This window comes from Olea europaea, chromosome 12, assembly GCF_002742605.1.
Source record: "Olea europaea var. sylvestris chromosome 12, O_europaea_v1, whole genome shotgun sequence".
NCBI lineage: Eukaryota > Viridiplantae > Streptophyta > Magnoliopsida > Lamiales > Oleaceae > Olea > Olea europaea.
Window position 1 is genome coordinate 10,367,843 of NC_036248.1, and position 25,661 is coordinate 10,393,503.

General features: G+C 35.7%; 2 protein-coding genes and 2 pseudogenes across 2 annotated transcripts; 1 reads left to right on the forward strand and 3 right to left on the reverse strand.

The window, feature by feature from the left end:
* Nucleotides 1-2,338: 2,338 nt before the first annotated feature.
* Nucleotides 2,339-4,363, reverse strand: LOC111406567 (annotated as a pseudogene).
* Nucleotides 4,364-6,986: 2,623 nt separating this feature from the next.
* Nucleotides 6,987-15,674, reverse strand: LOC111406568 (annotated as a pseudogene).
* Nucleotides 15,675-17,985: 2,311 nt separating this feature from the next.
* LOC111405561 (putative late blight resistance protein homolog R1A-4) lies at nt 17,986-21,508 on the forward strand. Its single transcript, XM_023034507.1, has 2 exons — nt 17,986-20,739; nt 21,073-21,508. Exon 1 carries the CDS (start codon nt 18,115-18,117, stop codon nt 19,615-19,617), a length of 1,503 nt encoding a protein of 500 aa, XP_022890275.1. The 5' UTR covers nt 17,986-18,114; the 3' UTR covers nt 19,618-20,739; nt 21,073-21,508.
* A 592-nt stretch (nt 21,509-22,100) lies between these two features.
* Nucleotides 22,101-22,604, reverse strand: LOC111406569 (21 kDa protein-like). The gene has a single exon (XM_023035968.1). It carries the CDS (start codon nt 22,602-22,604, stop codon nt 22,101-22,103), a length of 504 nt encoding a protein of 167 aa, XP_022891736.1.
* Nucleotides 22,605-25,661: the final 3,057 nt, after the last annotated feature.

Genomic DNA, 25,661 nt, shown 5'->3' on the forward strand with positions numbered 1-25,661 from the left:
CTTTTGCATAGTGACCAGACTTTCCACACACAAAGCAACCTCCTTTGTTCTTCTTCTTGAACTTGTTAAAGTTTCTTGAAGGCTTCCTTTTGTTGGTTTTTCCAGGTGGTTCAGATTTTTCTATAGCATTCGCTTTAGAAGTTCCTTCCAAAGAGTTTTCACTTCTATCGCGTAACCTCGATTCTTCTTCAATCCTTAGGTGCTTTTGCAATTGTTCCAAAGAGTAATCCTCGGAACTATGCATAATTTTCTTCCGGTATCCTTTCCAAGTTCTCGGGAGTTTTGCTATTATAGCCCCCACTTGAAAGGTCTCCGGGATTTCAATCTTTACCGCCTTTAGTTTGTTGACAAGGACTTGCAACTCATGTATTTGGGGAAGTAGGGGAATATTTTCCAAAAATTTAAAATCAAAATATTTTGAAATTATAAATTTCTTTGTACCTTCTTCCTCTGCTTTGTATTTGCTTTCTAAAGCATTCCATATCTCCTTTTCCGAAGAAGTGTTGGTGTACAAATCATATAAACGATCTGAAAGAGCATTGAGTATGTGACCTCGACATATGAGTTCATCTTCTTGTCGTTTTTGCCTTTCTGCTCTAACTGCTTCGGTTTCTCCATTGGTGGGTTCCGGTAATGGCGTCAATTCTGGGTCTAAGATATAGAAGATCTTCAATGCGGTGAGAAGAAACTTCAGTTTGTCTTGCCACCTTGTGAAATTTGTGCCATCGAACCGATCCAATCGAACCAAATCTTGATTCATCAATTTGATGGTCACCATTGTTGTTTCGTTTTCCATCACACAAATTTCGTTTGAGATTGTTGGAAATAATGTTACTCTACCCAAGATGAGAACGAATTACAAACAAAATAAAAAATCGAAAGAATTATAGGAGATGAAGGAATGACAAGTATATATATGAAGAAGTTGAAGGCTCAAACACAATCTTTGATTGTTGTCCTCAAACGAAATTTGCCCCCACTATTTTGGTGTTTAAAGGGTGATCCGGCAAAAGGTTTGAAGGATTAATCAAGCCTTATAGAGATTCAAACACTAAACACTTGTTTGAATCTCTAAAACTTAAGAACACAAAGAAAAAGATGAATATGAAAGGGTATTTTCTTTTTGGATTTGATCTCAAGAAGTATAAATATAATAGGTGTTTTTTCAACATTTTTCAATGACCCAAGATCACCTATTTATAGCCAAGTAGTATAGCTTTACGAAGTGGTGCACCTTATGGATGAAAAGCCACCAAAAAATCAACAAAAAATGACCCAACGGTCGTTTTTATGTACCATGCGACCGCATGGTACAAACCCATGCGGTCGCATGGTACAACCCTACCGAGACCGTTTGGTCTCGGTAGGGTTCCATGCGGTCGCATGGCTTTAGGCCATGCGACTGCATGGCCTAAATTTTTTTTTTTTTTTTTTTTAAATTGTTGGTTTTGAATAATCATACCACTTCATAACAATTGAGACATACGTAGGTTTTGTGTTGCTATTACGGTTTTATACCCTTTTTTATAGGGGTGGTCTAAAATGCTGTAATGGTTTTAATTTTTATACCCTTCCCTCAAAACTACTCTACTTTCAATGCTTAGTGGTCACCACCATTATCGCCATCACATGAGTTTCCTTTGTTGAAAAAGGAACAAAAAAATATAATTGTTAATACGATAATTTTATATTTACAATCTTATTTCTTTTAGTGAACATCTTGAGTTAGACTGGATACAAAAGAGTTGTAAGGGCACCACCGAGCGTGTCCAAGGTTCATATATTACTAAACTAATCTTGAAAGAAGTGATTGATGTTCTTTATTACTTAGCGCCAATGGAAGTGCAAAACTTTATCATGGATATTTGATACGTGCTTAGGATTGGGACAAACACTTCGCACCTCTTAAAGTCTGTTGCACGTGTTTAGGTTTCCATATTAATGTGCTGGTAGTGGTACAGCTCATCTTTTTCTGCTGTTTAATTTCAACATTTCAAACCTTGCCTATATATTTTCATTTCGGCCAAAGCACGGGTGTCCAAAACTTGACAATCATTAGTTCATCACCCACTTGCACACATGGAGTCGAGTTAGGAATAAATCTCATGATTTGAATTTTGAATACTAATCAAACTGTCTCGAGTTTAAATTTCTATGTAAGGTGGTTCAATATAGTATAAGAGTGAATAAAGGTCTTTGTCTCTCTCTCTATTTATGAAAATTGTGTACGACGATCAAATTTTTATTTCTAATTAGCCGGGTTCTAATTGGAAGAGAAGATACAAGCTATAAAGCATAATGTTCTTGAAAAATTGAAGCAATTGTACATGGACGCAAGCTATAAAGCATAATGTTCTTGAAATCTCCAATTATCCAATATTTTAATGAAGTTTGAGAGCTTCTATGCATCGGCTTCTAGTCCCAAACACAAGTTTAGGAACGTAGGATTTTTTCAAACGGCTTGAAGACCCCCAAGAAAGACGGGTTGCTTAGATTACAAAGCAATTCGCAAGAAAATCAAGTATAATAAAAATCTTGAATGGGACATGATAACTTCAGTTCAAGGATACAAAAACCCTGCATTCATTATCGAAATGCAAATGCAGCAACCCAATCCGTCTAACCTCGAGAACACGGTTATGTAATGTGATTTTCTATACCACACTGTGTGACTGTTCAGTGTAAGCTTGCTTTCAGCAACAAGAACCAGGGAGGATGCACTTGTACAGGATTACGATCCATGACAGCAGAGGATATGCAACTCCTATACCTCGTCTTTTTCAGAAGCCATTGCTAATCGAATTCCACGTTTCCTGATAACAGGTTCTGCCAGGACTAAAACAAGTGTACCTTCATCTCCATAGCAATGCGAAACGAACCATTAGCCATTGCTATAACATTTTTGCATCTACAGGTCAAGCCCTCTTTCAAACATCATCAATCTTATTCTTTCTACATCCTTGGAACGGCCTGCATTACGATAAATCCTGATTAAAAGCTCAAAGTTGTGCTCGTTATCCGGTTCCAACTCAAATAGTCTTGTGGCAGCAGTCTCTCCAATATCCACATTATTGTGAAGGTAGCAACCATAAAGCAACGCTCCCCAAACAGTAGGACCAGCTTCGAACTCCATTTTGTTCACTATAATGTCAAAAGCTTCATCAAGCGATCCTGCCCTTCCATAAAGATTAACCATACAAGCATAGTGTTCCATAATAAGACTAATTCCATACCTCTCCCTCATCATTGAAAACAATCTCTCGCCGTCCTTTACCATGCCCAAATGAGCACGAGCTGATAAAAATGAGACCAATGTAATACTGTTAGGCAGAGTGCGACATTTCAACATCTGTTGGAAGTATTCTAGGGCAACAGGCTCCTTAGAATGCGCTGAAATTATTGAATTCTATGACATGGTATCCCATTGTGGCATGCACCGAAACAACCTTCTTAGTACCTCCAGTTTATTATGCTTCGAGTAGAAAACGATCAGTTAGAAACAGATATATTCCACTCAATTCCTCTACGAAAAGCTAATCCATGAATTTGAATTCCAATTTTATAGGGTAATGCGCTAGTGAGAAATGCTGATATGGTAATTGAATCAGGTTCACATCCCTCATGCATCATCCCACGTAGTAAATCCAATGCCTCAACCGTAAGATTATGCCTCATGTACCCAATAATCATGGAATTCCATGAAACCACGTCCCTGTCCACAATTGGATCAAAAACTTTTCGAGCCTTGCTAATGTCACCACACTTGGCATACATATCCAGTAGTGCCTTTTGCACAAACTTATTGTTTCCACATCCAGAGTGAATCACATGACGACTTCCTCCCCATCTTGGATCATTCCAACACCTCCGCAAGCCTTCAGAGCCCGTGGAAACGTGTATGCATCAGGCTCCACTCCCTCTTCCACCATCTGAAAATACAATGCCAATGCATCTTCGTACAAACCTCAGCATAACCCGATATAAGTGAATTCCATGGAAAAGCAGAGTCATTTCTCTTGGGCATTTGATCAAACACCTTGTGGGCCTTATCAAAGTCCCCATTACTAGAGAACAACCTTTGAAGCTTGGATGAAATGCCCACATTTTTAAGCAAAAGTCTTTCTGGAATGAGTTTATGAATCTTACTGCCATGATCAATGGCTTTTAAATGAAAGCAGGTTTCTAAAAGGGAAGCAAAGATATGGGGATCATTGATTTCGACGGCAATTTTGACATAGGCTTCTATTTTGTTAATGACGATTTCAAGGGCTTCAAGTTTTGTATGTATAGATGCGGACCGTGTGTTTGGGGATCTTGAGTTGAATTCCAATTCGCTCCCTCCCTCTGCGATTTTATATATCTGTTACGGAGGTTGTGCTATTAAAGCAAAGCTATTTAGCCCCTTGTGGTTATATTCAGTCTTGCCTCCTTTCCCCACCCATTGTGCACTCTCCCACTTCTTAGTCCACTTCCATCCCCCAACCTTGTTCGACTCATGAGTCTCGCACGCAAAAATCCAGAGCTATGTGCAACCACCAAGTAGTGGACTACTAAACTTTCGAGCATCAACTCCTTCCGGTTACCAAACAGGTTTACTTGGCTGTAGCAATTCAAATTCAGTGACCGAATACGAAGTAAAGATTTTTAAGATTAGTATTTCCAGGATAGCAGTAGATATAAGCTACTGGTAAATAAAGATATTCACAACTGTTTCTGCTCAAAATAAATATTGGTAAAGAACATAAACATGACCATAACCAAAATATAGCAGCATTAAGAAAAATCAAGCCCATTCGACAAAGAATACAATTGTAAATCACAGTCATAGATAACAGTATTCTTGTAACGCCCCGAATTCTCGGAAACTGAAGCGTTAAAATAATATTCGTTTTTTTCTTTGGTTAGACCTCTTTGACGCTAGCCAAAGTATTTTATAAATCCAATTTTTTTTTTTAAATATATAAAAATATAATGGAAGGTAGTTATCTATATAACTTAGGCAAATGTAGCAAAATTTGATTTTTTCTAAAAGATTTGAAGACAAATCGACAGTTACGGATTTAACGACAGCGGAAGAAAAATATTTTTGGCCTAGCAAATGTCTATTAAAATTTATGAAATTTTTACAGGGACTAAATCATTCATATATGTACCACATATAAAAATTTGGGGTTTCGACGATAACGTTTGAAGCACGAAAATATTACTCGAATATGCTGGACAGGAATCTCGGATTCGACACGATGCAGTTTACTAAAACGGGCATAACTTTATTTTTAGCTAATATTTTCGAGAAATTCCAAAGGCCACTATTAGAAGACTCATAGACCTTTCAAACTCCACTAATTTCACTTAAAAACATGCACCGTAGCCTAAGTTATGCTATTTTCAACTAGAAGGACAGAAACTGAAATTTCCACCCAGCATAAAATAAAACTTCATACAAATTAATCCAACACTTTTAAATTCTTGTTAACATGCACTGTCTAAAAATGGAACAAAATAAACATTAAAAAGCATTTCTAAAAGTTCATCTAAGTTCCATGAAATATTTCCATAAATAGAAATATTCACTGGAAATTGAAAGAATTAGAGATTGCCGAACACTTGCCACTATGCCAACCATTGCCATGCCTCGATCTTAACCTGTAAAATTATTTGTAGGGATGAGTACTATAAATAATACTCAGTAGGAAACACTTAAGTAAACGGTAAAAATATATATTTTCAGAAATGCAAACTTTGGTCAATTGTGTCACCGTCAATTTCAAGCGAATTGGTGATCAGTCAGTCCGCTTACTCTTAGGTTTTTATAACCACATTTCATTTGTCATAATCATCTCTTGTTTAAACCACCAAACGGTGATTCCATCATGAGCAACACAATAACACATTTAATGCAAACGAAATATATAAATCTTACATCACTTACTTAAGTGCCGAAACACCCCTACCTTAATGCTTGGAATTTGAAATATCTTTCGTGTCCAAAGAATAAAAAGCAGCGTACGTCTTGCCATTTTCTTTAGAAATTTTCAATCAAAGTTCTTTTTGTCTATGGAAGAAGGGGCAAAATAATTTGATGCATAAGTATAATAGGGAGAGAGAGAGAGAGAGTGGCTAAAGAAGTTGAGATTTCAGCTTTGAAAAATGAACTCACGACTTAAAATAAAAGAGACGGTTTCATGGTAGTGCAAAAGTGGATGTTAAAATGCACTTAGTGGGTAGGTTGAAATTGAAATTGTTTAGATAAGAGTTAAAATGCCAAATGAAGATAATTGGTGGATTTTTGAATGATGGACGTGCAGGTTACTTTTCAAATATAAAGTTTTTTTTTTTTTTTTCAAATGATGTGGCTGGCAATTAACTGATGTGGGGAAATAAAATAAAATAAAAACATGGTTAGTGGGGAGTTAAAATGATAATTGTTGGCAGTTAACAAAATGGAGATTAATATGCTAAGATAGGGTTGGGTAGAATTGGAGGTTACAATGGATAATAAAGTGGGGGTAATGGATAAAAATTGGAGTTAAAATTTTATTTTCAAATGAATGATCGGGGACGGTTTTGGCATTGACAAAAATGAAAGTTTATTAGAATGATAAGTTGAAGAATAAATGATGGATGATGAAACATGCAAGTAATTTGTCCAATTTAAAAAAAAAATAGTTTACATAATGGAAACAAAAATGGTAGTATTAAAATAAAGTGTGTCGTAAGAAAAATAATGTAGCCAAATTAACATAAAATTTTGTCGGTTAAAAGCGATTTTAACACCTTGTAAAATTTAAGAAAATCAAGTACGTAAAATTTTACTTTCGTGACCAAAATTTAATTTGGACTATTAGGAAGTGTCGTAGTGACAAAATAATATAACCCCAATTATATTTGAGTCCTATAAGAAAATTTTATTTGAAACGAACAAAACGCATTTTTTTTTTCGGGTCGCTACAATTCTACTTCTCGAAGCACTAGTCGTTGACCTCCAAACCTGTAGTAAAACAACTCCATTGGCATCGTTGATACAAAACTTGAGCCCATTATTTGGAGATTCAAAATGCAAATTCCCACAACCCCAAGCAGCACAAGAATAAAGAAAAAGGTTTTAAAACTTATGAAGATAGAATATGGCTGAGGCAAATCTAAGAATCGGCAATTGTAACGTCAACCTGTCCACCTGGTTCAATTATGATTGAGGTGATTTGCTTAACCACCTTTGGGGAGTTGAAGAGGTCAATCACACGCTTGTGAACACGAAGCTCAAACCTATCCCACGTATTGGTTCCTGCAGATCAAATAATCAAATACTTCACGCCATGATATATCAACATCAATTACATCAAATAGATTGCGTCTCAGGCTCTCAATCAAAAGGTGACTCGCATGGAAGGAATAACCTTGTAAAATATTATGCACAAGGAATTCACTAATCAAGTGCTAACCACAGACAATTATATAATGACAACATCTAAACATAGGTATTCCCAATGATTGACACGAAACAGTTTCAACGACAACACAGACAGCTTTATTTGCGTGTTCTGAGTAATTCTTTTAGCTAATGCACTAATATAGAGACTTTGGTACTAGCTAAATCATATTTTACTAGTTATGCCAGAATAAATGTTAGATATTTTTCATCATTTTGCATGTGTGTTAATTTTTTGTTTTGCGAATGATTTGCCGCCCGGATTAGTATTTGCCGCTGCACAACGAGGTTCGACCTGCCCGGTCAGGTCGCCGGGGTCGTGGGGGCTCGGGGGCAACACCTCCGAAAGAGAATTTTATTTTTAAAAGTTTTTGAATAGGTGCATCTGTTCATTTTTAACAGTCACTTTCAAGGGATACACCTATTCAAACAGTTGCCTCAGTGTCTATAAATTTTGGGCGAATTCTCATTTGCAAATATATAAAACAATTTATTTTTCCTTCTTTCTCTTGGCATCAATCAATTATATTCGAGTGTTTTCTTGATTTGATCAAATAGTCACAATTTGAATCAAATACCTCCATTGTATCCTGAGAGAGATTTTCTATTATACCCCGTTGTGACTTTGTTGAATAAGGGAGAAACATCTCTTAAAAGATAACGTTTCATTTCGTGCCTCGGAGTTCATTAACATATTCAGATTTTCCTACATTATTATCAACAGTTTTAAGAGATGTCTTCGTTTCAAGATCTGACAGTAAATGAATCTGTGGCACCCTCAATTCAAGTCATGAATCAAGATTTGATTCGTCTTGATCGGTTTGATGGACATAACTACACGCGTTGGCAGGAGAAGATTTTATTCTTCTTGACAGCAATCAAACTGTCCTACATTCTGAGTGATGATCTCGCGCCTATTCCAAAAGAAAAAGCAGATGATTCAGATGAACCCAAGAAGGAATTACAGGAACAGCGGAAGAAACGGAAGGATGATGATTTTCTGTGCAGAGGCCATATTCTGAATGCACTATCAGATTCTGTTTACAGCGCACACAGGACTATCGGAACGGCAAAAGAATTGTGGCTGGCATTGGACAACAAGTATCGTATTGAAGAAGCAAGCAACCAGAAATTCTTGATCGGTAATTACTTTGATTTCAAGATGATGGACAGTAAGTCTGTTCTTACCCAGGTACATGAATTACAATTTATTGTTAGTAATCTTAAGAATGCTGAAATTGTCTTGCCCGATGCATTTCAAGTTGGAGCCATTATTGCAAAATTATCAAGTTCATGGAATGACTATAAAAAGAAACTCAAACATGATGAAACCAAGCATACCCTGGAATCCCTCATGCGTCATTTGCGTATTGAGGAAGACTCTCGTAAACGAGAAAATAATGATCAAGCGACAGAAAAGGCAAACATGGTTCAAGGAAATCATAAGGGTAACAAGAAGCGTAAAACCTCCAGTTCTAAGGAAGATTATGCAGAAACCTTTAAGAAAAAATTCAAGGGGGATTGTTTCTACTGCAAGAAATCTGGTCATATTGCTCGTGAATGCCGACATCGAATAAAAGACGAGAAGGCAAAGAACGAAAAAATAAAGAAGGATCAAGTAAATGTGACTGATGGAAATCATGATCCAAACTTTGTTGCTGTGGTCGAAGAAGCCAACTCAGTTGGATTTGAAGTAGGATGGTGGCTGGATACCGGAGCTACAATTCATGTAAGTAATGACAAATCTCAGTTCAAGACTTACAAATAATGCACCGATGGAAAAGAAGTGAAAATGGGTAACAATGTTCGTACCAAAGTTGTTGGAATTGGATCAGTTGAACTGAAATTCACTTCGGGAAAGAATCTGACTTTGGCAGAAGTTCTCCATGTGCCTGAAATGACCAAGAACCTGATTTCTGGGGATCGCCTTAACAAGGCAGGTTTTAAGCTTGTGATTGAGTCTGATAGCCTTATAGTATCTAAGAATAATGTATTTGTCGGAAAAGGTTACTCATGTAATGGTATGTTCAAAATGAATCTAATAAATGATAACTTTGCTTATACTGTTGATTCTTTACCTTTATGGCATGCTAGATTAGGCCACATAAATTATAAATCCATTAAGAACATGCATAATTTAGGAATTATTCCTAAATGTAAGTTTGATGATGTTAACAAATGTGAAATTTGTGTTCAAGGTAAAATAACGTGTAAACCACATAAATCTGTTATGCGAACATCTGAATTACTTGGTCTTATACATTCCGATGTGGCTTATCTGCATAGTAAAGTTTCACGTGGAGGGAACAAGTATTTTGTGACCTTTATAGATGATTTTTCAAAATATGCTTATGTATACTTACTAAAAAGTAAAGATGAAGTTTTAAGCAAATTTCTTATTTATAAAGCAGTAGTGGAAAATCAATTAAACCGAAAAATTAAAGTCCTATGTTCTAATAGAGGAGGTGAATACGAAGTAGCAGAATTAGCAAAATTCTGTGAAACTACTGTATAGTTCACGAGTTTACTCCACCGTATTCGCCAGAATCAAACGGAGTAGCAGAAAGGAAAAACAGGACTTTAGTTGAAATGGTGAATTGCATGCTTATTAGTTCTGGTTTACCTGATCAATGGTGGGGTGAAGCAATCTTAAGTGCATGTTATACTCTAAATAGGATTCCTATGAAGAAGATTAACAAAACTCCATATGAGTTGTCGTTCAATCGGAAACCTAATATTAGCCGTCTTAAGGTGTGGGGATGTCTCGCATATGTGAGAAAACCAAATCCAGAGATCACTAAATTAGGAAGTAAAACTTATAAATGTGTATTCATAGGTTATGCAAAAAACAGTACTGCTTATAGGTTTCTGAAGTTAGAATCGTATGATGTTATCGAATCAATTGATGCTGAATTTTTTGAAAATATATACAAGTCTTCAACTATACAAACTGAAAATAATACTACTTCTAGTTCTTCTAAGAGAATTCATGAAGAATCTCTCGATGATACTTCTGTTGAACCACAATCGGAAATAGAACCTAGAAGGAGTAAAAGACAAAGGAAAGAAAAAACTTTCGGATCTGAATTTGTGACTTATTTGCTAGAAGGTGATGTAAATAATATTACACAACAGACTAAGCTAATGCTCAATAATGATAGTGATCCTGTCACATATTCAGAAGCTATTTCCTCTCGAGATGCTGTACTTTGAAAAGAAGCAATCAATGATGAAATGAGATCCATTATGTCAAATCAAACATGGAAACTGGTTGATTTACCTCGTGGTTCTAAACCAATAGGTTGTAAATGGATTTTCAAGAGGAAATTAAATGCAGATGGCTCTATAAATAAGTATAAAGCTCGATTAGTAGCTAAAGGTTTTAAACAACGTCATGGCATAGATTATTTTGATACTTACGCTCCCATAGCAAGGATATCTTCCATCCGCGTGTTGCTATCTCTTGCTTCAACTCACAATTTAGTTGTCCATCAAATGGATGTAAAAACGACTTTTCTAAATGGTGATTTGGAGGAAGAAGTATATATGGAGCAACCCGAGGGTTTTGTTTTACCTGGTCAAGAGAAGAAGGTTTGTAAACTAGTTAAGTCTCTTTATGGTTTAAAACAAGCCCCTATGCAATGGCATGAAAAGTTCAATAAAGTAATGTTGTCTAACGGTTTCAAGGTTAATGAAGCAGATAAATGTATCTATTCTACATGTAGAAATGGTACATGTACTCTTTTGTTGCTTGTATGTAGATGACATGCATATTTTCGGTCCTAACTTAGAAAGTGTTAAGGAGACCAAACAACTGCTAAAGTCTAACTTCGACATGAAGGATTTAGGCGAAGCAAATGTGATCTTAGGGATTAAAATAATAAGAAAAGATGGATGCATATTGCTGAATCAATCTCATTATATTGAAAATATCCTTAAAAGATATGGTCATATGGATCATGAACCCGCATCAACTCCGATAGATCCTAGTATTAAGTTAATGAAAAATACTGGTAGATCTTATGACCAACTACAATATGCAAATGTGATTGGAAGTCTTATGTATGCTATGCATTGCACAAGACCAGATATTGCATATGCGGTTGGCATATTGTGTCGATTCACTAGTAATCCAGGAAAAGAACATTGGAATGCGGTTTCAAGAATCCTAAGATACTTGAAAGGAACTATTGATTATGGATTACATTATCGTGGATTTCCCACTGTACTTGAAGGATACAGCGATGCAAGTTGGAACAATATAGAATCGAATTCTAAATCCACAACAGGTTGGATTTTTACTTTAGGAGGTGCAACTGTTTCTTGGTGTTCTAAGAAACAAACATGCGTCTCAAATTCGACTATGTTGGCAGAATTTATTGCTTTGGCTGATGCAAGTAAAGAAGCTGAATGGCTAAGAGATTTTCTAATAGATATCCCATTGTGGGAGAAACCATCTCCAGCTGTGATGATCTATTATGATAGTTAAGCTACTTTGTATTCGGTAGCAAACAAGACTTACAATGGTAAGCAACGACATCTCAGTATTAGACATCGGTCTCTTCGAGGATTACTTAAGCAAGGAGTAATCACCGTTGAATATGTAGAGTCGAAGAATAACCTAGCAGATCCTTTGACAAAAGAATTGGCTAGAAAGATGATTGCGAAAACATCAAAAGGAATGGGATTGAGGTCTACGTAACTTCAGTTAGCTTTAATGGGAACCCTACTTATGTTTTGAAATATAAACAAAGTTCAAAGGGTACAAACAAGTTAAAGTCTAACTTAGACGAGGCACTAGAGTATTAATTCAAACCCATTCATAAAATCTCTAGTGTATGTATTCTGCATGGTTGAGGATGGATTTAATTCCTTAATAAGTTCTACTAAGAGAGAAAGTAACTCGCAGAATTACTTTATAAAGAACTTACCTATGTGAGTAAGAAAGTCAGGCCGTTTTCTATGAGATTTAGACCGTCTCTAAAGCACTCATGAAATTCGGGATATACGCAAGGCCATTAATGCGTTGGTATAAAATATACACTCCTTTTTATCGAAATAGTATGTGTAATAACTCCGGTTAGTCATGATAGGGTCCTTGGTTCAAGATTCGTTCACCATAGCACCTTGACAAAACTTTGAATTGTTTACACTAAGTGAAAGTTCAAAGTCAAAAGCTACTTTCATTTATGTACGATTTCCTACGATGATGCCTTTTGTGTGTGTTTGCATGAACTACGGTGGCTTGATCCCGTTAAGGGTACGTAGGCAATCAATTTTTGTGATGTAGCCGCTTCATCTTTTCTAAATCAAAATTTTGAAAAATAGGGGGGATATGTTAGATATTTTTCATCATTTTGCATGTGTGTTAATTTTTTGTTTTGCAAATGATTTGCCGCCGGGATTAGTATTTGTCGCTGCGCAACGAGGTTCGACTTGCCCGGTCAGGTAGCGGGGGTCGTGGGGGCTCGGGGGCAACGCCCCCAAAAGAGAATTTTATTTTCAAAAGTTTTTGAATAGGTGCATCTGTTCATTTTTAACAGTCACTTTCAAAGGATACACATATTCAAACAGTTGCCTCAGTGTCTATAAATTCTGGGCGAATTCTCAAATATATAAAACAATTTATTTTTCCTTCTTTCTCTTGGCATCAATCAGTTATATTCGAGTGTTTTCTTGGTTTGATCAAATAGTCACAATTTGAATCAAACACCTTCATTGTATCCTGAGAGAGATTTTCTATTATACCCCGTTGTGACTTTGTTGAATAAGGGAGAAACATCTCTTAAAAGATAACGTTTCATTTCGTGCCTTGGAGTTCATTAACATATTCAGATTTCCCTACATTATTATCAACAATAAATACCTTCACCACAAGGGGATTTCCGTGTGGTGATATGAAGAACCTTGGTGGGCATCCTAACTGGTCCCTTGACCCTGCATCTTGTCCTTTTCACTGTGAACCAAATCCGCACTCACTGTTGAAAATATCATATCGTGAAAAAAAATGAGAGGAAACTCTATTCAATTGGAAAGGTAAAAGAACTATGACCGGATGGAATGGGAAATGGAGGAAACCAAGCTTTCTATAAGTATTGACTAACTACATACACGTACCATGGACACGATGTGTCTTATAAACAGTATTTCTCACTTATCACCATATAATCCATCATTTTGTAAATGAGCATTGCATGATTCCATTGTCTTTCCACCAAATTTTTTGAAAAGTTATTTGGATTTCCCAAGCTCACTTCTTCCCAATTAGCCACTTAAATTTCTTTTCATTCCAGTAAGGTCACTCTGCCCACCTCGATCATTGAATCGAGCAAAAAATTGATATGTCTAAAGGAAACGGTGATGCAAACTAGAAAATCCATTAATGCATTGTTCTTATGTCCAACTGGACAAAAATGTGCATTGTTGGAAAAATCGTGCCTTAAGCTAACTTATGCACAAAGTAGCCTCAAGAGCACAACGTACACCTATTAAAGTCAATGTAGTACTTCATTATTTGTTAGAACAAGTGCACAGGCAAAATCTCTATTAAAGAGATTGCTATGTGCATACCTCTTTACTTTCAATTTGTAATGAGTGTAATTAAAATTTTTAAAGTTATGAAGATTATCAGGCATTGTGATAAGTGTATTTTTGCACACTTATTAGGTCACAAACATGACTTAATTACGAGCAAAATGATTGAATTGTGATTTAATTTAGTTACATTTGTGAATTGTAGGGAACACCGATGAACATGGTGAAATTCATGAGAAAAGACGAGAAAAATGACTAAAATGACACAAAGTGAAAGTTCAAGGACCAAGGTGCAATTACCCAAAAGTTGACCCGATGAACAAATCAAGGAATTGATTGAACCAAATGTTAATTGATGATGGCTTGGGATGATAGAATGGAAAGAGTGAAGAAAAGAGGCCTAGAAGTGAAAGATTCAAATAAAAGGACTAAATTGAAGAGAATAGAAGTTGGAGTCTACCATGCGGCCGCATGGTAGAACTCTCGTGCGGCCGCACGAATGAATGCTTAGAATTTTTGATGAAACATGGAATAACCATGCGGTTGCATAGTAGTCTTTCCGATGCGAAAATTTTCTTTCCTTATACGATTAAAACTCATTTGGTAACCTAATATTCACGCGATATAAATATCAAAAAAGGTCCAGAAACGAGAGGAACGCATTGGGAGGCAGAAATACACTTCTTGAAGAGGATTTGGAGCCCAAGAACAAAGATTGGCTATTAGAATTTCAAGATTTCTTCAAACTTCTATAATCCGGTGATGCTTATTACTCAAAACCTGATGTATTTTGTTATTTTAATCATACTAGGCTAGATTTTCATGTGCTAGGAGATCGATGAACCATGTAATTTAAATTTTAATATCCTAGTTTTGCAATTTGACATTAAGACACATTTTTATTGTTTTGAATGATTTATATGAAATTAATGTTTCCGCAATTAAGGGCTCGTAATTGTGTGAATTGGAATAGATTTGAATAATATAAATCATCGTAGGGTCCGATAGGGGATAGAAATATACCACTATACCCTATGTGAATCTTTAAGTGTTCATAAAATCGCATGCATTTTTACATATACACTTGTCATAGAAATATAGGCCGGTGGTATGTAGAAATAGGTTTGATACATCTCGAGAGAGAGTATTGGATAGACTTAGGAACATTGATTCGTCACAATTGAAGTGTGTTGTCATATTATGAAACTAGGGTTTAAAGTAGGGCTATAAGCAAAAATCGAAAAATCGAATCGAAACCGCATTTTAGAAATCGTCGGTTTGGTGCCACGTGGACCCAGTCAACGAAATGGTTTTTACCCAAACTAAAACGGTCAAAATGGTTTGGTTTAAGTTTGAGAATTTTAATTGCGGTTTAAAACCAAACCGAACTGGCAAAAAAATATATACTAATAAAAAAATGAAATTTTTTAAAAATTCATCCAAATATGTAAAATTCAATAGTTTTGTCATTTGTGGGTATTTTTGTCAATTCCTAATTTTCTAATACAGATATATTATTATTATTATTATTATTATCCAATAATCCTAATATATATTTAATAATTTTAAGACTAACATAATCTATTAAAAACATTTTTCCTCTTCAAAATTTAGATGAACTCCAGTCGATACTCAACACAGTTTTGAGCCACCGGCACCACATACCTCTTTTCAGATTTTCACATCTCTTCAAAGTCAAATTGAAATCCATTATACCAAATCGGAGACAAAGGGATCCTAGACCTTCGGTGATAATATTTGCTACAAATAAAGTTTCAGATCAATAATTTTTTGGAGCAAACTAAGGTAAGAATCTGAAATTAAATATGTTTCGTAACATCATACAAACGTAAACTTGTGTAATTGTTATGTTTAGATATTATAAACAATTGCTTTATTATTGTAGTTGGTTATTCTCTCTATTTAATCAATATCTTTTTTTTTTCAGATATGATGATCACGAGATCTTGTTAGACGTCATTATATTTTTTAGAACTTATATCTAGTTTAGTAGACTTATATTGTAACGTTATTGTATCATCATTAACCTAAAAAAGGTAAACAAAAATGAAAAAAAAGAAAAACTATGTTTTAGTTTATTGTGATTTCACTTTGATTTAGTTAATATTTAAATTTATAGTATATATATTTAGCCTCTGTTTGAGCCATATTTTTCATATCATTATAATGAGAAAATTGACTATTGGAGAGGAGGTTGGGTCCGACAAATGAAATAGCAGGTCAACAAAGGCGGTTGGACTTGTGGAATAACGATCCAAATTTTCAGTTTTTTGTCCCAAAAATTTGGTTCAAACAGGGGCTTAGTTTATTTTAGATTTATTACTAGTGAGATATAAATATATATTAAATTCTATGAATTAATGACATAAAAGTAGACGGGCAAAAAAATATATGGCGAAACCGACGGTTTAAAACCGGACCAAACCGTTAGGTTTAGATTTAAGTTTTTTTCAAACCATTCAAAATGGTTTAGTTTAGGTTTGAGTTTTTTTCAAACCGTTTTAAACGATTTGGTTTGAAAATTTGACAAAAATCGGTAAAATCGGACCGCTTACATCCCTAGTTTAAAGTGATAATTGCATGGAAAATCGTGATTCTAGTGTGTTTAATTTCTATTGATTATAACAACGTGCGTTCTCAACATTTAATTTTATTCTAGAGTGTTAAAATATTGTTTTGAGTCTTAATTTCAATTCACTCATTAAATTTGCGCAATTAGGGTTTCTTTTTAAAATTAGGGTTTTACTTAAGTTCATATCCACTTTGGCAATCTAGTTTCGGTTAAGGCTACGTTAGATAAAATTTGAACTAATCAATCTCTGTGGGACGATATTTGGACTCATTGAATCCACTTTATTACTTGTTAACGAACCGTACACTTGCGGTAGTTTAAAATCGAAAGAAACAATTTCGTGAACACATTGCAATGGTATCTTTATGGTTAAAACAACAATATAATAGTATTGTTGCGATGAAGTATTTATATCACTGTACAGAATATTAAGGGATTTACCTGACTAATTATTTGTTATGAACTGGAGTTTCTAACTAATGAATTAATTGTTTCATTATGATACTTTTATTATTTAGGATTCCGACGGTGTAATAGATCCATATCTAGACAATTAAGTAATAATCATGGCACATAGACATCTTAGAATATGACAAATAAACCACAGGTATTCAGGTAATATGATTAAGATAGGAAACAAAACAAGATAGCATTCACCTTCGATGTCGAGTAATTCAATATTTTTTATAAAATTTGGTGGGAAGTCTGTATTTCATAAACAAATAGTTTTTTTTTGTAGTCAAGTCCACATTTCCGGCCTGTAATAAGAAATTCAATTGGGAAGAGCAAGTTGCTATTTGCTTATATTTATGCATTTTAGTATCTATTTCAACATTTTTAAATCTATAATTTTGATGCCACAACTTCCAAAAGTTCTTTATTGGTCTCCAAACATTCATAATCACCTGAAATTGGCCCTGCGTATCTTTTGAAAGGGAGCAACTTAGTCCATACAGTTAGCCTTCTATTGCTCTGAATCAATCTTTATTGGTCTCCAGACATTCATAATCACCCGAAATTGGCCCTCCGTATGTTTTGAAAGGGAGCAATTTAGTCCCTACGATTAGCCTTTAATTGCTCTGAATCAATTTCAATTAATCTCAAAATCGTCATTTTGTGCTCCAATTGCATCGAAGTCCGGGTTTTACGCTCTAAATTAAGTGAAGATTCGCTTAATTAACAATAATTTATTAAATTTATAAGTATGGATAAATGTGTAATCATGTTACTTTCATTATCTAGGATTCTTCGTAATATATACAGACGATAAAGTAACATGGCAGGTTGACATCTTAGAAAATGACAAACAAATTACAGCTAATATTATTAGATTCAACTTCGAAATTAGAGCGATATAATATTTTCATTTAATATGGTGGGAATTCTTAATAGTTCTTAACAAATAGTTTTACGGTAGTTTTTTATATTGTTATTTCTTGTCAAATCCACATTGCCTGCCTTTACTTAAGCAATTCAATTGGGAATAGCAAATTGCTATTTGCTTACATTGTGCTGCTACTTTTTCTCGGTGTTACAGTTGAGAAAAAAATCCTCAGATATGGCTTTTGCTGCTCTTCTTTCTCTTATGCACGTTCTAGAGCAAAACATTCAACAGAAATATACATTTCTGAATCGTCCTGTGAAAAAACAAATTGCTTCTCTTCTCAAAAAGGTCATTTCCCTCCAAGATTTTCTTGAAAAGTGTTCCCAACAGAGCAGCGAAACAATAGAAAGTTTGGAGAATCACATCAGGGATGCAGCACATCTAGCAGAAGATATAGTTGAATCCTATATAGTGGATCGACTTCTTCCTGAATCAGCAAGTAACAGGGACAAGATCCTCATAATGTTCTGCTCTAACTTGGAGAAAGTAAACGAAGAAATTGGTTCATTATTGAAACAGGTGGTGAAGATTGTGATCAACGTTGTCTTAGAAGATCAACAGCCAAGGACTTGGATGCCATCAAAAACTGCTCTCGGTGGAAACAGACTTATTGTTGGCCTTGATAATGACCTGATGGAGATTAAGACTCAGCTGGTTAGTAGATCGTCACACCTTGAAACTGTCTCCGTTGTTGGAATGGGCGGAATGGGTAAGACTACTCTCGCGAAAAAAGTTTATGATGATGCACTTATCCAATATCATTTTCATATTCGTGCATGGGTGACAGTGTCTCAAGAATATAGTGTGCAAGAAATCATACTAAGCCTTTTAGATTCCATACCAAAAAACACTGATAAGATGCATGAAAAAGAAACTCACACGATGCATGAAGAGAATACTGAGGGATTAAAAGAACTTCTATACAAGAGTCTGAAGGGAAAAAGATATCTAATTGTGATGGATGATGTGTGGGATGACAAGATTTTGGATGAATTACAACGACCATTTCCGAATGACAAGAATGGAAGCCGAATCATGCTGACTACTAGGCTTGAACAAGTTGGACTTTATTATCCCAAGTCTTGTCCTCATCACATGCATTTTCTAAACGAGGATGAAAGTTGCAGTTTATTTTGTGAGAAAGTGTTTGGAGAAAATAGTTTCCCTCCTGAATTAGAAACTGTTGCGAAGAATATTTGCAGAAATTGTCGAGGCATTCCACTCTCAATCGTTGTGATTGCAGGGTTCCTTTCAAAGGCCAACAGAACACATCATGAATGGGAAAAGATTGCTGAAAGCATAAGTTCCACAATAACTTCAAATGATGAGCAGTGCTCAGGAGTATTGTACTTAAGTTATAACAATTTGCCTCGTCATTTGAAAGGTTGTTATCTCTACATGGGAATTTTCCCAGAAGATTTTGACATCCCTGTCTCCTTACTTTTCAAGTTATGGATTGCCGAGGGATTTGTGAAGTCCATGGGATCTAAAACTATTGAAGATGCGGCAGAAGAATACTTATTGCATCTTGTGCAAAGAAGTCTTGTTATGGTTTCTAAGGAGAGCTCCAGAGGTAAAATAAAAACATGCAAGCTTCATGATCTTTTAAGGAACTTATGCACAAATGAAGCTAGAAGAGGAAACTTTTTCATGTCAGCAGCCATGGAACTCCATTAGACGTTAGACGTCTACGCCGTACAATTATTCATCAAGGAAAAAGCATTGGAATTGGACACCGGGTAAGTATCCATCCAGACAAAAACTTTCTTCCTGGTGTTAAAAGACCATCAACTCCATTACCACGGTCAATTAGATCGGCATCTTGTCACAAAATTTGTTTATTTTCGGCTACTCAAAGTATTGTATATCCACTATAAAATGTTCGATTTGCCAAAAGAAATAATGGAACTAGTGAACTTGCGGTGCATTGATGCCAGATGTACTGAGGGATGGTATCTTGCATCAATAGACAAACTTCAGAATCTACAAACCATCATCCTTCATTCTTATAAGTCATTTCAACTACCACAACAAATATGGACGATGCGACAATTAAGGCATGTCCAGTTTGGGGATTCTATCACTCTTCCTTGTCCTCCCATGGCAAGAGTTAAGGGAGAAATTTCTGTTATTGTTCTAGAAAACCTACAAACACTTTCGGTCTTAGAAAACTTCAGATGTACAGAGGCGGTGCTAAAGAGAATTCCAAATCTGAAGAAATTAGGAGTCCGTTATTCTGGTCCACCGGAGGCACCACTGGATTGGGGATATTACCGTCTCCAAAATCTTGCCCGTCTACATAAGCTTGAATTATTAAAAATCAAGTTTTCAAAGCCATCCCCCTCTTTCCTGCAGAACATTACTTTTCCGACATCACTGAGAAAGTTAACTTTAGAGGGCTGCTGTCTTCCTTGGGAAAATATGACAATTGTTGGTTCATTGTCAAATCTTCATGTGCTGAAATTGAAATATAAAGCCTTCGAAGGCCCAGAGTGGGAACCAATTGAAGGGGAATTTTATCAACTTAAATATCTACTACTTCAGGGACTTGATCTGAAGCATTGGACTGCTGAAGATATCCACTTCCCGAAACTTCGGCAATTAGTCATTTGTTGGTGCTCAAATCTGGAGAAGATCCCTTTTGGTATTGGAGAAATTCCAACTCTGGATTTAATAGAATTGCGTGACTGTAGCCCTTCCGTTGTTACTTCAGCAAAGGAAATACAAGAAGAGCAACTGAGCATGGGAAACGACTCCTTGAGATTAAGAGTTGTCACCAGCCATTTCGGTGATGACCAGGTACGGGTTCTCTCTCTCTCTCTCTCTCTCTCTCGTATGGTGCCAAAAAAAATAAAATAAAAAATCTCTATAAAATTTGTATTTTGGATGATACTGTCAAACTGAACAAAACATTTTTTTATTGTTCGATGAAACTCCCACGTCAAATTTGACATCAGAACTTTTCATACTTGTTTTCTCTCTTAATGCAAACATGTGGTCAACTTGTTAATTGAGTTTTGCTAATCCTCTTTTGCAAGGGAATACTTTTTTATTTCTTTCTTTTTTTCTTTTTTTTTTTTTTCTTTCTTTCTTTTTTGCTTTTCACTAATGTAACAGGTTTTTCCTTCTCAGTACCCTGCTCATGACTATGCAAGAGATCCGGGATGTATTGTGATGTAAACTGATGCTTTGAGGAGGGACTGAATTGCTACTCTGTTCTGTTATGCCATCATTCATTGATGTTTAGGGTGCTTCATTGGGGTGTTGGAGCTGTTGTTGAGACATACGTAGGATTTTTGTTGCAGTTAAGATTTTATGCCCTTGTTGACGCCTCGTATAGCTAACATGCGGGTATTCGTCACATGCTTTTAAATCGATCGTATGTGCCTAGGCAGATTGTAATGGTGGTAGTTTGCCAAATTTACAATTTTGCGAGCTCATTTTTAATTGTAGTGGTACTTTCAAGTTTAAATATTTTAATTAATGATGTATAAGGTAGCCTTGTTTTTGGCATCTCTGTCATCTAAGTTTCCTCTATTGAAAAAGGAACAAAAATTTTAATTGTTAATTCGATAATTTTATATTTACTATCTTGTTTCTTTTAGTGAAGATCTCGAGATAGACTATTAATCTTCACCTACTTGCACACTTGGTGTCAAGTTAGGAATAATCTCGCGATTTGAATATTAATTAAGATCGTCTTGAGTTTAAATTTTTATGTAAGGTGGTTCATTAATAGTATAAGAGTGAGTAAAGGTCTCTGTCTCTTTCTATTTATGAAAATTGTGTACAGTGATCAAATTTTTATTTCTAATTTACTGGGCTCTAAATGGAAGAGAATATACAAGCTATAAAGCATAATGTAACTGAAGAATTGAAGCAATTGTACATGTACACAACATGGTTTTACCTTTTTTATAATGGTAACATCAAACTTTACTTTGAAATAAATACTTTACTCTCGTTTGGTATTGATAAAAAATTCAGATTTTAATCTGAGTCAATGTCAACAATCATTTTTAACCACATATTTTATTGGTTCCAAAATTTTTCAACAATACATCTCAGCAACTTTTATCAAACTAACAACAAAAAGTTACTTAGAAGTAAAGGTTTTAAGCTTAACCAAAGTTGCTCCATATTATATTTATCATTTAACACTATGCAGAAAAATGATTGCAAAGTGCCAATGCATTGCAGGCGACCTGAGCCAAATTAATCATATGTGCTCTCACAGAAGACTTAATCCTACCATTCAAGGCCCGGCCCGAAAATCCATCCATGCATGTGTTGTCATCAGTTAGTGCAGCACTAACCCATGTCTCAACATTGCTCATGTGCCATATGAAGTCTTTACCACGAGCCCGGCCCATGGTCTTGAGCTCTTGGACTGATTGGCTTAACCGGTCCACCCCATCACTCACTTCTTCAATGCAGTCTTTGAGGGCCGCGTACTCTCTAGGCTTTAATCCTTTAAATTTGGTGAGCTTGGTCAGAAATGTCTTAGATAATTGAGCCATCTCTATGCTGACGGACAAAACTGTCGTGGCCACTTGGCGTGGGCTTTGTTGGACAGTCGAAGCATAAACTAACGAGGATTGGATACATATGGCTGGATGGGTATAGGTACAGTATTGTTTTCTATACCATAATTCTTTTAACATTTTGTTACCGACACAGACTCTTCTCCATCAGTGTTATTGTTAATATGAAACATAATGAAGTTTTCAATGTGTATAGTCAATATACCCCACTTGGAAAGTGACTCTTTTCGACCTTTTTGCATTTTAGGACACTATGTATAAGTCAAAAAGGCCGACGTCTAAATGCATAAATTATCTATATTAGATTTTGTACCGACACCAACTGTTCTCCACTGATGTCATCGTTAACATAAAATGTAATGAAGTTTCAATGTAACCCCCACTTGAAAGTGAATCTTTTCGACCTTTTAGCATTTTAGGACAGTATGTATCTATCTGAAATAGTCGAAATGGTCAACATCTAAATGTATAAATTATCTATAAATAATCAAGCTTTATTTTTAACTATACTTCAATAGACCGACAAATATTCATGTATCCGCCATTTCTTTGTTTATTTATAAATTAAATCGTTGATAAATTCTTCCAAACGTAAGCTAAAAGCAAGACTAAACATGCTACTAGAGCATGCTCGTGCTTAGGATTTTAACTTATAAGTAAATTTCAAAATAATGTACGTTTCCATTAAATAAGTTGAAAATAAAATAAATATCTTATGAAAAATAAGTTTTCTTCATTTGTGTGAAAACAAAAAGCGACCTTAATTTTAAAATGGTATGCTCACAGTTTATTAATTTACATTTGCAAAGAGATACATCATACATGGATCGGTTCTGCCAGTACTAACACGTGTACCTTCATCTCCATAGCAACGCAAAACAAACCATTAGCCATTGCTATAACATTTTTGCATCTACAAGTCAAGCCCTCTTTCAAACATCATCAATCTTATTCTTTCTACATCCTTGGAACGGCCTGCATTACGATAAATCCTGATTAAACGCTCAAAGTTGTGCTTGTTATCCGGTTCCAACTCAAAGAGTCTTGTGGCAGCAGTCTCTCCAATATCCACATTATTGTGAAGGTAGCAACCATAGAGCAACGCTCCCCAAACAGTTGGACCAGCTTCGAACTCCATTTTGTTCACTATAATGTCAAAAGCTTCATCAAGCAATCCTGTCCTTCCATAAAGATTAACCATACAAGCATAGTGTTCCATGATAGGACTAATTCCATACCTCTCCCTCATCATTGAAGACAGTCTCTCGCCATCCCTTACCATGCCCAAATGAGCATAAGCTAATAACAACGAGACCAATGTAATACTGTTAGGCAAAGTGCGACATTTCAACATCTGTTGGAAATATTCTAGGGCAACAGACTCCTTAGAATGTGCTGAAATTATTGAATTCCATGACACGGTATCCCTTTGTGGCATGCACCGAAACAACCTTCTTACTACCTCCAGTTTATTATGCTTCGAGTAGAAAACGATCAGTGAGTTAGAAACTGTTGGGAAAACAATTCCCAATGAATGCCCAAGAAACAAACTAAGTTGGCAAAGTGAAAAATCCAAAATACATGAAGAACAAGAAAATGAGGAAGAAATGAATCCAATGGAATATATGATAATCAATGTGTTAGGATTACTTGAACAAGCCTCAAGTTAATCCCCAAGAAAGAAAATACCTTTGAATTTATACCCAAGATGAACAACCTTCTATCTTGTAAAAATTCTCTCCAAAGTTTTCTCTCTTTTCTCTCTAGGTCTTGGGTTGTGTGAGTTGTATTATGAAAGAGGGAAAAAATGCATATATATATACATGCCGGGGCGCCTAGGCGCCATGGAAGTGGCGCCTAGGCGCCAATATACTGCTTCCCTTCTGCATTCGGGGCGCCTAGGCGCCCAGTTTCTGCTCCGGCAGAAACTGGGCAGCGCCTAGGCGCTGCCTTCCTTTTCCAGCTTCTTCAGCTTCTCCTCCTCCAGCTTCTCTTCTTCTTCAGCTTCTCTTCTTCTCACAACAACCCTAAGCGGCTGCTCAAATTCTCTGCAAGTCCAATGCACCCCGAGGCCGGCAGGCTAATAATCATAGCAGTTGTGACCCCATTAAAGAATTGCAGAAATGCACATAAGAGAGATGAAGCAATGAAATTTATTGGCGACAGTAGATTACGGTCTAAAAGGCTGTATATATCGAATAATGCTACTTGTACATAATGGAGTTAAATAATAGTTTACATATATATGAGATGTCAAAAAGAGAATGGGAATTTTTATTTTTATTTTTTTTTATTTTTTTGAAGAAACATATCATGTGTATGTAAATCATCAGTTCACAAAGATTCAGAGAAGCGTTCATGTTTCTATCTCGTGTTCATTCGTTTTTCTTTTATTCATGCATAATACAGCTTATTAGCAGAAGGTTACAGCATATTGTTTGCACACATTATGGAGATGGAGAGAAATTAAAGGAAAGAATATTTTCATGAGATTGAAGGAAATTAATAGCTTCGGCTGATATCAATGAAAACTGACCCTTGGGAAAAGAGAGAGAACTTACCTGCTATGCCAACAAGGAAATTACTCAAATCTGACGACGACGTGTGGAGAAGCTTCATCAAATTCACGTATCTTGGATATCGACTTCAACTCATTTTTAATCATAGACATGTCCATCACAAACCTCTTCCTAAATTGTTGCGGAAACTCTCTTGAAAGATTTTCAAATCGGTGATTTTCGGGCTCAGTCCAACGCACCTTTCTCAACCAACAACCAGTCCAATCGGCTCCAAACCACAACCAATTGATTCACCTCGATTGCTATACAATCTTACCCACGTAGGACAAGAAATAATGATGATTTGTGGCCACAAAGGTTAGGAGAAGACACCATAAAGGTATACTATGAACAAACCACCAATTGCACACGTTATACAAGTATTCTGGACATCTTTTTTCTCACACAAAGAGGGGCAGCCGGGATTCTCTTTTTCTTCTCTCAAAATCACACAATCATCATTAGAAAGTGGCTAGGGTTATAGCCAAATATAGGGTTAGGCTTTAAGTTGGGCCATTAAAGGGGTAAACGGGCCAAGATTCAAGCCATCTATAAGGGAATACAATTGGGTCGGGTGTAGCTCATGGATTTGGTTGTTGGACTTATTTCATTCATCGGC